This window comes from Ictidomys tridecemlineatus, chromosome 11, assembly GCF_052094955.1.
Source record: "Ictidomys tridecemlineatus isolate mIctTri1 chromosome 11, mIctTri1.hap1, whole genome shotgun sequence".
NCBI lineage: Eukaryota > Metazoa > Chordata > Mammalia > Rodentia > Sciuridae > Ictidomys > Ictidomys tridecemlineatus.
Genome location: NC_135487.1, coordinates 51,096,736 through 51,109,941, shown reverse-complemented (window position 1 = coordinate 51,109,941; position 13,206 = coordinate 51,096,736). Strand labels below are relative to the sequence as shown.

Sequence of the window (13,206 nt, the reverse complement as noted above, 5' to 3'; positions counted from 1 at the left end):
TAACACACAGCATGAGACCTCTCCATGTGTCCCAGGAGTCCTGTAAATAGCACCTTAACATACACCTAACGATGGATATTTGAACTACCCTCGGGTTTCATTTGTATTTTATGGAAGCTTACTTTATTCTAAATATATCTGTTTAATTATTTTAAATGTTTTAAATATGGAAAACCCTAAAGAACTACAATAAAAAACACCTACCATATTCCCACCACACTCATCACTCATTGCTATTTTATCAAACACTATTGCGCCAGGCCGCAGACACAGTGTGAACTACTGCAGACACTGACCCTGCCTCTCCTGGGGCCCAACACTAGGACTTTCTGATGTCAAACTTTCCAAGCTTCCAGAATATTTTCTACACTGGCTCAGCAATTCTAATTGTTACTGCCACTGTTAGCAGTGAATTCACAGAAATACAAATCAGTAGCTAAGCCCAGAGGTCACTGCTACTGTCATCAAAGCAGAAGCAGTGCTTCTCACACTTGACTGCCATCAGAAGTACCTGGTGGGGGGAAATTTTTTTTTTAATGCTCCATCCTGTGTAGCCCACCCTAGTGGGTATTTTACACTTGACTAAGAGTTCTCTCTTACAATCTATTGGAAGCTCCAAAGAGCAGGAATATTATCTGCCTTGGTTCTCTATTACAGCCTGAATTCTTAGCAGAGAGGAGGTAATTCCTATTGAATGAGGGAGTGAAGGCCCAAGGGTCAAAAACCATTGCCAAGATGAGCTAAAGCGATCTTCCTTCCCACTCTCCGCTTTACCGGCTCTGAATTTGTTTCTGCTCAGAGTGGCTAAGACCTCCAAGTAAGTAAGTCTGGAAGGGATGAGAAGTCCCTTCTTCTTCAATTTCCCTTTTAATCCATTAACAATTTTCTACTGAATTCCTTTACTAAATATCAGGTAGTTACTCTGCCATTGCTTAGTTTCATTATCTTATTTTCTCTGGCAGTATCCTGCAGGTGGCCTTTCCCATACTCACTCCTGCCCTGTTTATACCAGTTCTCTACAAAATGTCCACAGTCATCCTCCTAAAATGCAAAACTAACTGTCTCCTCAATTTGCACTCAGATTGGAGTCCAAACCAATGCTGATGTCTTTCCTGAGTTACACGTACTTGTTCAACACCATTCCCCCACCCTTCTACCACAGATCCCAGCTCATCCTGCTCTCCAGAATTGGGTGGGGCTTTTAAACACCCCCTCCCCTCTGCCTGCACTCCTTTCCCTGGCTTAATACTAACCATATACCACAGGTTTCAATTTAGAAGCCATTTCTTCTGATCCTTTGATTGCCCCAGATTCTGGCTTAGGTTATCTCAGTATATCTATGAACTTCTTCAGTCCTTCAGTTCCTGTCAGATTACACAAGAGGTCACCTGGGAGCTCATGTGTGAGATAATGCAAGAACATTCAGAGACAAAGTGAATAGATTGTGAGAGTTGTAACTTAATCAATGGCTTCATCCACTGATGGGGATTAACCTGGTGATAACTGTAGACAAGTAGCAGAGAGGGCGGGGCCAGAGGCCATAGTCACTGGGTGCATGGTTTAGGGATTTATATTTTGTCCCTGATGAGTGGGGCAACCCCTGCCCCATTTCCCTCTCTCTCTCTCTCTCCTTCCTGTTAACATTGTCCTGAGTTGCCATCCTCCTCCACACTCTTCTGCCATAATGTTCTGTCTCACTTTGGGACCAGAGTAATGAAGTTGGCCATCTATGGACGGAGACCTCAGAAACTGTGAACACCAAATAAACTTTTCTTTTCTCTAAAATTGTTCTTGTGAGGTCTTTTAGTCACGGTGGCAAAAAAGTTGACTAAAAAACACATGTGAAAACTATTGGGTAAAAGTCAAATAAGAAGTAGTATATTCTCATGGTTATCTCAAAATCTCTCTCCCAGATTACTTACTAGCTACAAAGGGAAATGGATAACTGCACAGTGAAGAAATGTGGCAGACATCATCTGCTCGGAAAATTAAGATCAAACCCAAACTGAGACTTTTTCTCCATCAGTCTGTTCCTATCAAATATCAATGTCATAAAAGATGGAGTAAGGCTAGGAATGTTTTCAGATTAAAGGAATCTAAAAAGACATGACAACTAAATGTAAGATGTAACATTGGATTTTTAAAAAGAACTTCCTATAAAGATCACCTCTTCAGAGAGGCCTTTCTTAACTACCTACTATCTAAAATAACATTCCAGCCCATCCATCATTTACCACCTCCTTCCTTTCCTTATCTGACCCTTTGTCTTTTTCTTATTTCTTCCTCCATAGCACTTAGCATGGGGGTATGAGTGCAAGCTCCAGAGATAGACATCTTGGAGTCAAAGCCTTGTGACTTGGGTATGTTATACAAACTTCTGTGCCCCAGTTCCCATATCTATAAAGTGAGGATTATAATATGTTATGATTTGGATATAAAGTGTCCCCCCAAAGCTCCAGTGTTAATGCAGGAATAGTCAGAGGTGAAATGATTAGACTATGGTAACTGAAATACCATTCGTCCATCCTTGTTTGAATGGACTGACTGGTAACTGTGTGTGGCTGGAGGAGGTAGGTCACTGACAGTGGGCCCTGGGAGGGTTCATCTTCCCTGTGGCTCGCTTCCAAAACATTTCTCCTATAACCACTATTAACTTATGGTGAAAAACACTGGAGATATGGACCCTTCCCCTTTTCTTTCTCTCTGTTTCTTGTCTGTCATGAGTGCAACAGCAACTCCTCCACCTCACTCTTCCGCCATAATGCTCTGCTTCACCTTGGGCCCACAGCAATGGAGTCCATCCACCATTGACCTCTGAAACCATGAGCCAAAATAAACTGTTCCTCCTCTAGGTTATTCCTTTCAGGTACTTTGGTCACAGCGATGAAAAGCTGAATAACACCTAATAGTTCCTACTTCAAAAGATTTTAGGAAGATCAAATTAAATAATATAAGTAAAACATTAAAATAGTACCCGTTTCATCGTAAAACCCTCAATAGATATTAACAGTCTTTCTTTCTTTCTTGGTACGAGGAATTGAACCCATAAGTGTTTTTCTACTGAGCCATAGTCTTAGTCCTTTTTTTTTTTTTTTTCTATTTTGAGACAGGGTCTCATTAAGTTGCCCAGGCTGGCCTCAAACTTGCCATCTTCCTGCCTCAGCCTCCTGAGTAACCGGGATTACAGGCATGTACCACCACATCCAGCTTATTATTATTATTTTTATGACTTGACATTGTATTATATACTTATTCATTTACTGTTTTTTCCCCCCTTTCAGATTATAAGCTAGAGGAAGGCAGGAATTTTGTTCTCTTTTTGCTTGGCTGTTTTTTATTAAAATAGTGCTAGCTAGTACAGAGAAACCACATAGTAAATATTTGATGATGAATAAAGATATAAAAAAATGAATAGTCAGTGGTATTTTAAGTAGAATTTCACCTAATGTTATTACTTAAAACTTTGAAATTTACATTAAGATACAAAGAAGGGAAGAGAAGAAGATGACTCTACAAAATAATTTCGAAATTTCTTAAAAAGAAAAATACATCTAAAGAGTATAAATGCAAAGTTGGGATTCTGACACAATGACATGGCAAAAAAAAAATGGCAGCCATGTTCACATGGCCTGAAGATAATTTGGCTTTGAATGTCTCAGGAGGAGTTTCTGAGAACACAGACTATTAACATGGCCAATGCAAACCTCTGTGTCGGGGCCACCCAGTGCTTACTTAACCACTCTGGACTGCCCTAGAGAAGGAAGGAAGAAAGAATGAGTTTTAGACCATGTACTTCAATGAATGCTCCTTGAACATAGGTTCCTCAGTAAAACAGGTTCACTATCATATCCCCATGGAAGGGCATCAACATGAACACTAACTCTCAAAAGTTTTGCAGTAATCAAAGTCCACCAAACCCAGTGTTTTCCAAACTCACTTGCTCACAGAACATTTGTCCTGTATCTTCTGTTAACTTATGGTGAAAAACATGAAATATGACCAAGAGAGTTGATTTTTTTTTGTATAGTATTTTATAAACTGACCACACAGAGTGTGGTTAAGGGGAGCAAGAAGACTAAGAGAGTGAGACCCTCACAGTAAGGTTTCTGCAAGGGTGGCGTCATGTGATACAAAGCCACCTGACCACCCTCATCTCTGGACATTTCTCTACACATTACCTTTGTTACAGTCAAACCTTAGTGTCATATGCTTCCAGAAGCTCTAACTACATTCATGTTACAAATTTATAAATGGCCACAAGCATATAAAAAGATTCTCAGCATCTCTAATTATCAAGGAAATGCAAATCAAAATGATGATGAGATATGACCTCACACATGTTAGGATGGCCATTATCAAGATCAGGCAATAATAGAGAAATAAATTAATAGAAATTATTTCCAACCCAATATTTAATGTCTTTTTTAAAAACGCCAATTTTAACTTGCAGAATATAGCTTAAGTGTATGTACTATTTTAGGTCCTGGGTAGCAGTGACAGTTGTGATGACCGAGATTTGTATTTAAAGCTTTTTAGCCTCAATTGAAATTTATATTTTAACCTGCAATGCTTATACCTAGTGTTCCAAGGTCAGCAAAAGGATCCAGAGTCTGGGGCTTGTTGTGATGGGTAGGAGTGCCATGTGAGGATCCTGTTGGGCTGGTGGCAGCTGATTTGCTTCCCATCCCAAAACCTCCTAGAAAGGAAATAAGAGTATTGAAAATGAGTCAGTTCTCAAAGACTGAATTCTAAAATTCAGAATTCTAGAGCTACTACCCAAATTAGGACAGGGTTTAGAAATGTATCAGGAGTTTCTAGACCCTGTTTCTCTGACTTGGTGAAAGGTGACAGGGACAAGGACAAGGCACAGAACAGGCATATGCTCTTTCCTGGCCACACACAGTAATTATGATTCTCATTGTTTCCCTCTCCTGTTGCCTGACTTCATTCTTTCTTATGGCATTTGGAGTCAGGCCTGGATGGGAAGAATTCTGGCTCTGCTTCTTCCTACCTAAGTGACCTTGGGCATCTTGCCCAGCATTTTTGAGTTCAACATTTTACTATTTTTTTTTAAAGCAAATACTACAAAATCAAAATCACAGGCAATAAAAGGAAAAAGTAGACAAATGGTCCTACATTGTACTTAAAAATTGCACAGCAAGGGAAACAATCAACGGAGTAAAACGACACATCATGGAATGAAAGAAAGAATTCACCAACTTGTATATCTGATAAGGGGTTAATATCCAGAATATATAAAGAGCTTCTATGACTCAATAACAAATGAACAAATAACATGGTTGAAAAATAGTTAAAGAACCTGAATACACATTTCTCCAAAGAAAACTTATAAATGGCCACAAGCATATAAAAAGATTTTCAACATCTCTAACCATTAGGGAAACGCAAATCAAAATGATGATGAGATATGACCGACCCCACACTTGTTAGGATGGCTGTTATCAAAATGACAGAAAATAACAAGTGCTGGGGAGGGTGTGAAAAAACTAGAACCCTTAGGCACCTATCAGTAGGAATGTAAAATGGTGCAGCTTCCGTAGAAAATAGTTATGAAGGTCCCTCAAGAATTTTATAGTAGAACTATCTTATGATCTAGCAACCCTAATTCTGGGTATAAATCTAAGGAATTAAAAGCAGGAACTCAAAGAGCTATTTGCACACCCACGTTCATTGCAGCGCTATTCACAACAGCCCAGAGGCAGAAGCAACTTAAGTGCCTATTGACAGTGAAAGACAGAAAACGTGGCATATATGTAATAGGGAAGATTATTCAGCCTTAAAAAGAAATAATTGTCGTCATGTAGTACAATATGGATGAACTTGAGACATGTGAAGCAAGATAATCCATCACAGAAAGAAAAATGCTGTAAGATTCCACTTATGTAAGGTATCTAAAGTGTACAAACTCCTAGACAGAAAGTAGAACGATGAACAATCATTACCTGGGGCTGAAGAGAGCGAGAGATGGGAAATTGTTTTTTGGTGGATGTGGAGTTTCAATCATGCATGATTGTCAGGGGGTTCTGGGTCTGTTGTACAATATGCATGTGTTGACTGTATTCTTGGAAATTGTATGAAAAATACATTTTTATGTTATGACTTTTTAAAAGCCATAATGAAAACAAAAGGAAACAACAACTGACTCAGAAAACTGTGCTAAGTACCTTGTCAGTGTGTGTGTGTGTGTGCGCGCGCGCACATGCTCGAACACAATGTTAGGAACTCAGTGACAGAGAACACAGACAGTTCTCAGTTGAAGACAAAGTAGCCATGAGAAAGTTACAAACAGATCCAACCCAAAACAAGCATTTTGCGAAGAAAAAGTATTCTTATTTATTCAGTGAAAACATTTGTTATTTAAACTTACATAACTGTGGAGATAAAAATTATTATCCCCATTTTGTAGATAAGAAAACTGAGTTATAAACTTATCAAAAAATTCAAAAGTTTCTAAGTGGTAGAGTTAGACACGCATTGGATCTGTCTGATTCAACTGTCAAGATAGATATTTGGCAGGTGAGAGTGAGAAGTAGTACTGTCATGTCATCATGTCATCTTTAGGGATGATGAACACAAACTACATAGGTGGGCTATAACCCCCTATAGGTATTCACCTCATCTTGGGTGAAGGATTATGCTTGCAATTAGCAATTGGTTAAATGTGTACCAAAAAGAACCTGCTGGCATTTACCTGGTTTAGCATGCCAGTCCCAGCCTCCAGAGACATCTGGCTGAATGTTCACAGCAGGGGTGCTAGAAGCTACAAAAGGGGAGAAGAAAAAGAGTGAGAACAAGATCCCTCAGAGGCCACTTTCTTGAGTTTATATAGGACAAAGCCACCCCTTCAGCAGAGCCTGCCTAGCTTCTCAAGTTCCCACCACTCACGTCTCCTGAGCTGCCTCCACACTCTGTAGCACTTAGCATTTTCTGCCTTTCTCTATGGATGCTCACATAAGGCTTCAGAGAAGCCATAGATTATTCACCTCTGTTCCTTCTTTGCACCACCTTTGTTTTACCGCAGTGTTTACCCACTTGGGATTATAATTGTGTGTGTCTGTCTTCATTAAACTGTGGCTCCCTTGAAGGCAAGAATCCTCATTCAACTTTGTGTTTCCCACCTCTATACTTAACGGAGTGGGCAATAAGAAAATTGGGGGAAAATCCAATTTTAAAGGAAACTCAATTCACTTTAGCTCAGCATTAACAAGGGTACTGAAGCATGATCCACTTAGAACTGAAATTCTGTTTTCTCCTCTGTGGTGACATGAACTGAAAATTATGAGTCATTTAGAGCATGTATTGGGCAATGACTGGATACCACCCACTATGCTGGTGACAGGGGTGTGTCTCTTGTCACTCAACAGAAACCTATTACAGCTTCAAAATAGATCATTCTGACCCTTCTCAAAGATCCAAACATAGAATTTGAAAGAAATGTTCTGCTGTAAGAAAGAATTTCTTTCTAAGGTACCATTAAGTTTTGCCCATAAAAATGAGTAAGTAAAATGCAAACACAAAGTATGCTTCCCATTTGTAGGTTAAAAAGCACACACTATTATCGGCAATAATGACTCTTTCCTTTCTGCTCCTCCCTTCTTTTCCCACATGAAATCTGAAGTGGAAATTAGACAAATTTGCTATCTGATTTCCCTTAAACTCTGATCTTAGTCTTATATCCCTACAAATCACTAGCACTTCAAACTTATTAACAATCAAACCCACAAATCCCTGATAACTACCTACCATATGCAAGGAGCCATACCAAGGAGCAGAAACCTGAAAGACACACTGCCTAACCCTGAGAACTTTCAATCAGCCAGAGATAGGAATATGTAACAAAAAAATAATAACAACTACCTAATAATTAAAACTCTATTTTGCCTTTCTTTATAGTTAGTTGTTTACTTGTGCTTCCAACAACATTTCCCTAGTGATTATTCTCTTCAGGATAGCTGTTCAATAAATATTTATTGAGCTCAAATTTCTTGATTCTTTAGAGGAGATTGATGATAGCTTATTTGAAACCTGGGAGAAGCACCCCAAGGATTTGGAGGTGGGTGATCTGGCCTCCCCATGCTGACATCAGACTCTTACCTATGTGCTGTCCCACGTGAAGATGATGTAATTGACTAACAGTAGAATAATAATTTCTTTCCCAAAAAGGATAATGGAAAATTCTCACTCACTGGCATGACATACCAAGATGAGAAACATAGTTACAAAATAAAGGAGTGCTACTTGGCCTAAGCTGGGTCTAATCAGCTCACAAAAACCAGAACTAAATCCCATTTGCCAGGCTGAAGTAAGAGCATTCATGTCCAGGGGCATCAAAAGAAGTACTGCCATCAAAACAGTAACTTCAAAGCATTAACCTCAGGAAATGAACATTAACCTCATTGTATGACCTTACACTCACCAGCACGGGCCTCTAAGAAACTTTGGTAGGACAAAACTTGAGTTCATTCATTTAATAATCATATTAGAAAGATAGCACCTACTGTGTGCCAGATATTCTTGTCAAGCAGTAGGGACACATTCATGGTAAAAAATAAACAAAAAAAAATTCCTGCCATTGTGGGACACATGTTCTAGTAAGAACAAAAAATACACGTAATGCATATGTAAGTGAGTCCATGTATTGGAAGTTAATAAGTACAATGGAAAGGGAAATTCAGAACAGGGCAGACAATAAACTGCTATTTGAAATGAAGCAAATTAGACCCCATTGAGAGAGTAACAGTGAGCAACGAACGACTCAAAGGAATTGAAGGAGTTAGCTACACAGATGTCTAGGAAGAAGTATTTGAGGTAGAGGGGAGAACTGGTGCTATATCAAAGAGGCCAGTAGGGTTGGAAAGATAAGAGCAAGGGGAAGAAAATGGGAAATGAGGTAAGAGGCACGAGGTTGCTAAGGCATACAGGGTCTACACACGCCATTGCAACAATTTGGTTCTCATGTTGTATGAAATGGAATCATTTTGAGCACCATCATGACAAGACTTACATTGTAAAGGAGTAAGCAAAATTAACAACTTTTTAAAACTTTTATTTTATTTTATTTCATTCGTTCTTTTGAGTTACCTGTGACAGATATATATATATATATATATATATCTTAGAAGCATGGAGGAGACAGTCTTTAAGAGGGCAGTACTCGGGGCTGGGATTGTGGCTCAGTGATGGAGCATTTGCCTGGTATATGTGAAGCACTGGATTTGATCTTCAGTACCACATATAAATAAATAAAATAAAGGTCCATTGACAACTAAAAATAAATGAGAGCGCACCACTCATGTATGAGAAGTAAACTTCTTGTGTATTTTCCTATGAACCCATTTCAAATAGTTTAAGAGTAAAGACCAGTTGGAAAGCAGGAGGCTGAGGCAGGAGGATTGCAAGTTCCAGACCAGCATGGGCAACTTAGTGAGAACTTGTCTCAAAATAAAAAATAAAAAAGGCTGGGGAGGGCTGGGGTTGTGGCTCAGCGGTAGAGCACTCGCCTCGCATATGCAAGACCCTGGGTTTGATCGTTTGATCCTCAATACCACACAGATAAATAAAATAAAGATGTTGTGTTTAACTACAACTAAAAAATAAATGTTTTTTTAAAAAGGTATGGAGAATATAGCTTAGAGGTACCATGTTCCTAGATTTAATCCTCAGTATAGGGGAAAATAACTGCTGGAAATCACCCATAAAATTTGTTTCTAGGAGCCAGGATGTGGCTCAGCAGTAGAGCGCCCACTTAGCATGTGCGAGGCGCTGGGCTCTATCCTCAGAACCAAATAAATAAATAAATAAATAAAATATTTTTTTTAAAAAAAGTTGTTCCTGGATGGGTTTTTCTTTTTTAGCCAAGTTATAGTTTGACCAATGCTGCACAGCTCATCTTCCTTTTGCATTTACATGACTTCCACAAGATCAAACTGATAACTAGATGCCATTAACCCTTAAGTTTAAGGTACTTCAATATTACACTGCCCTCTAGGTTGAAGCTAGTGATTGATAGTCAACATCAGTAGAAAGCACCAATTTGGCTTAAAGCCATTTTCCCTTAACCAAAGAGCTCCAGTTGTAATCAGTATAACCTGAGCAATATATTCCTGCTGCACTAACACATCATTATGATTGCTATTTTTTCCATACGCCCTAAATCTCTGCCATAGAAATATAATGTGGGTCCATATGTAATCTTAAATTTTCTAGTAGTTACATTTTAAAAAGTAAAATGGTATCAGTAACATTAATTTTAAACATACTTTTTATTTAACAATATAACCCAAATATCATTCTAATAAGCGATCAATATAAAAAATATTAACAGGATAGTTTATGGTCTTGTTGAATGTTACGTTTTGAAATCTAGTATATATCTTATATTTAAAGCATGTCTCATGTCATACTAGTCACATTTCCAGGACTCTGCAGCCATATATGTCTTTAATAAATAAGGGAGGTCTATCCCAAACTTTGTTCTATAGAATACTAATTTCATGGAATGCTAACACCATGTTTCATTAATTGAAGTTTGCTATTTTTCCACACTTCAAAAATTTCTCCAAGCAAGACATATCTTCCAATCAATTAAAATTGACAGTGCTTTTTTTTCTTTTTCTCTTTCTATTGGTACACAAAATAATGATAGGCAGTACAATCAACAGTGCCTTATGCTTCTGTGTACATAACTCTCATGTGAAAAGGAATATCCCAGCCAAGTAAGTTTTAAGAAAAGTTAAGTAAAATAAAGCAGGCTTCTGTCTTGTAAGACATCTCAGAGATTTTAATATGCTAAGGTAAATTTTTAATCTCCAAAAGAGAGATATATTTCGAAGCTCCCCACACACACTGACCCAAAAAGGCACCCAAAGGATACTTTTATTTCTTACTGATATCTTGTGGAAAACTATGTTCCACTAAACACAATGTAAGATACTTTCTTACCATGCACTGTAGGTGAAGGGCTTCTCGTGGGCTGAAGAAAGGGGTCACTGGAGGCATTGGATGTGCTCAGAAAAGAACCCAGCAAATCTGGACCTGATGGTTTAGAAGGTGCTCCAAATGGGTCAAAGGTGGTACCTAGAAAACAATGGTAAAAACATATTGCTTTGTCCTACAAGTTCAGCTATTTTATAACTATTGAAGAGCTGTCACTATTGCCTGGAATCAGGATGATGTGTGTGCCTCTAGGCCTGCTCCACAGGCCCATTCTATCCTTGAAACTTCCTCCACGGCTAACAATGGATCCCAAGGATTTCTGACCACACAAGAAAGAGCCCACCTTTTGGAGATCAAGGAGGCGTCTAGACTTATCTGTTGGATAAACAATAAATGAAGGCCCCCTTGACCTCTGAAAATCTTAACAATGTGGAATAAGTCAATCAAGATTACAGAGAACCTGAGAAGACAAGACTGACAGAGGGTTTTGATGACTAAACTGTGCTTGTGTAAATGTTCATGCCAAATGAATTATGAACAAACATCAGAAAGAGGGCCTTTGCTATTCAGATAAACAGTAGGAAATTCACAACAAATAGTTTCATTTAGTTTTGTCTCTCAACGGTCTCTGGCTTCCTTGAAAGTTAAAATGAGAGTAGTGAGGGAAAAAAAAAAAAATTAGTTCTCGTCATGTCTTGCTTGGGTCCTGTGGAATGCAAACATTTCCAAAACATAGCTTTTCAACAACCTGCTAGAGGCCTGGGATTGTGGCTCAGAGGTAGAGCGCTCGCCTAGCACATGTGAGGCCCTGGGTTCGATCCTCAGCACCACATAAAATAAATAGATAAAATAAAGATATTGTCTCCAACTAAAAAATAAATATTAAAAAAAAAAACCCTGCTAGAAACCAGATGCAGAATTAGTGAAGCAAGGAAAAGTTTGTGAATGGTGAAAAGACCAGAAGAAAGTGGGAAGCCGCGGTTATTGGGAATAATGCTCCAAGAATCAAGACTCCATCCTTTCTGAGAGTTTACATTTGTCTTTCATTAAGAAGACCTCAGCTGATCCTCAATGTCATCCTGCCAGATAGAAGTGGCATCATCGTCACTCTACAGACAATGAAAATACAGCTCAGAAGATCCAGTTTCTTGTCGAAGGTCTTGTCTAAGGTCAAGAGAATAAGACTGGGACTCATGCTCAAGTCTTCTGACTCCAACTCTCAGGAATTTCCCAAAAGCACTTCACATTTCTTACTGTCATGAAATGAATGGGATGAAAATCGCTGAGATGCATGGAGTTAATTGGCCCTTAATTTGTCTTATTGAACAAGACACAAAATCCCCTTCAGTCTTCCTGAGATGTCACTTCTTAATCTTTAAACACTGAGCTAATGGCTACTTCCTAGAAGGGGATTAACCCATTCTGAGAACAGAGGAGAATCAAGCCACTAACCAACCAACCCCACTTCCACAGTGCAGGAAGGACACACAGCTTGATAAGATTACAGCCATGACTTCTTTCACACAAAGCTCTCCTGACATCTGCTGGGCCGAAGTCAAGCCTCTGTCGGCAGCAACATACTGACAGTTTCAGACACTCTGTCACATGAAATAGATCCCTTATCTCATTTAATATGTATAAAACCTTATCTTTTCTATAAAATGAGAACTCTGAACCTTTTGATGTAATTATAAGAGTTCATTGGGCTAATCCCTCTACATCTGGGTTTGAAGCCATCCTCTGGAATATGCTAAAATCTCACCATGACTTGGCACTTTTAATATCACCTTAGGTCAGAGGCATTCTCTATAATGAAAAGTAAAATGCTGAACATCACAGATAAGAGCTAATTTAGTTCCCTAAGTAAATTCTGAGATAACCAAAAACTTCTCTGCATAGCCAAGGTATATGCAGAAAACTACAATTATAGGAAGGCACTGCAGGAAATCTGAAGGAAAGCTCTGGAGCGCAATGGCCAAATTTTGGACCCTGACCCCATTGAGTATCAGCAATATGAACTTATGCTACTAATTTAACTATAAAATGGGGATAATGGTAACAAAAACCCAATAGAGAGGTGCTAAGAACTGAATCATGTTTAGTGTTATATTCCACATCTAGCAAATGGTAAGTATGTCACAAACATTAGCTGTCTTTTGTTTGTTTGTTGGGGGGGTTAGGGAACTGGGGATTGAACTGAGGGACACTCAACCACTGAGCCACATCCCCAACCCTTTTCTGTATTTTATT

General features: G+C 38.7%; 1 protein-coding gene across 11 annotated transcripts in view; it reads right to left on the bottom strand.

Annotated features, from left to right (window-relative positions):
* Dnajc6 (DnaJ heat shock protein family (Hsp40) member C6) overlaps positions 1 to 13,206 on the bottom strand; it is a 160,118-nt gene that overhangs the window by 11,859 nt on the left and 135,053 nt on the right. For all 11 annotated transcript variants that reach the window (XM_078026419.1, XM_078026423.1, XM_078026427.1 and 8 more), the window contains 3 exons: positions 10,963 to 11,097; positions 6,713 to 6,781; positions 4,577 to 4,696 (listed from right to left, as the gene is read on the bottom strand). In XM_078026419.1, the coding sequence (XP_077882545.1) occupies positions 4,577 to 4,696; positions 6,713 to 6,781; positions 10,963 to 11,097 (324 nt within the window). The remainder of the gene's footprint in view (positions 1 to 4,576; positions 4,697 to 6,712; positions 6,782 to 10,962; positions 11,098 to 13,206) is intronic.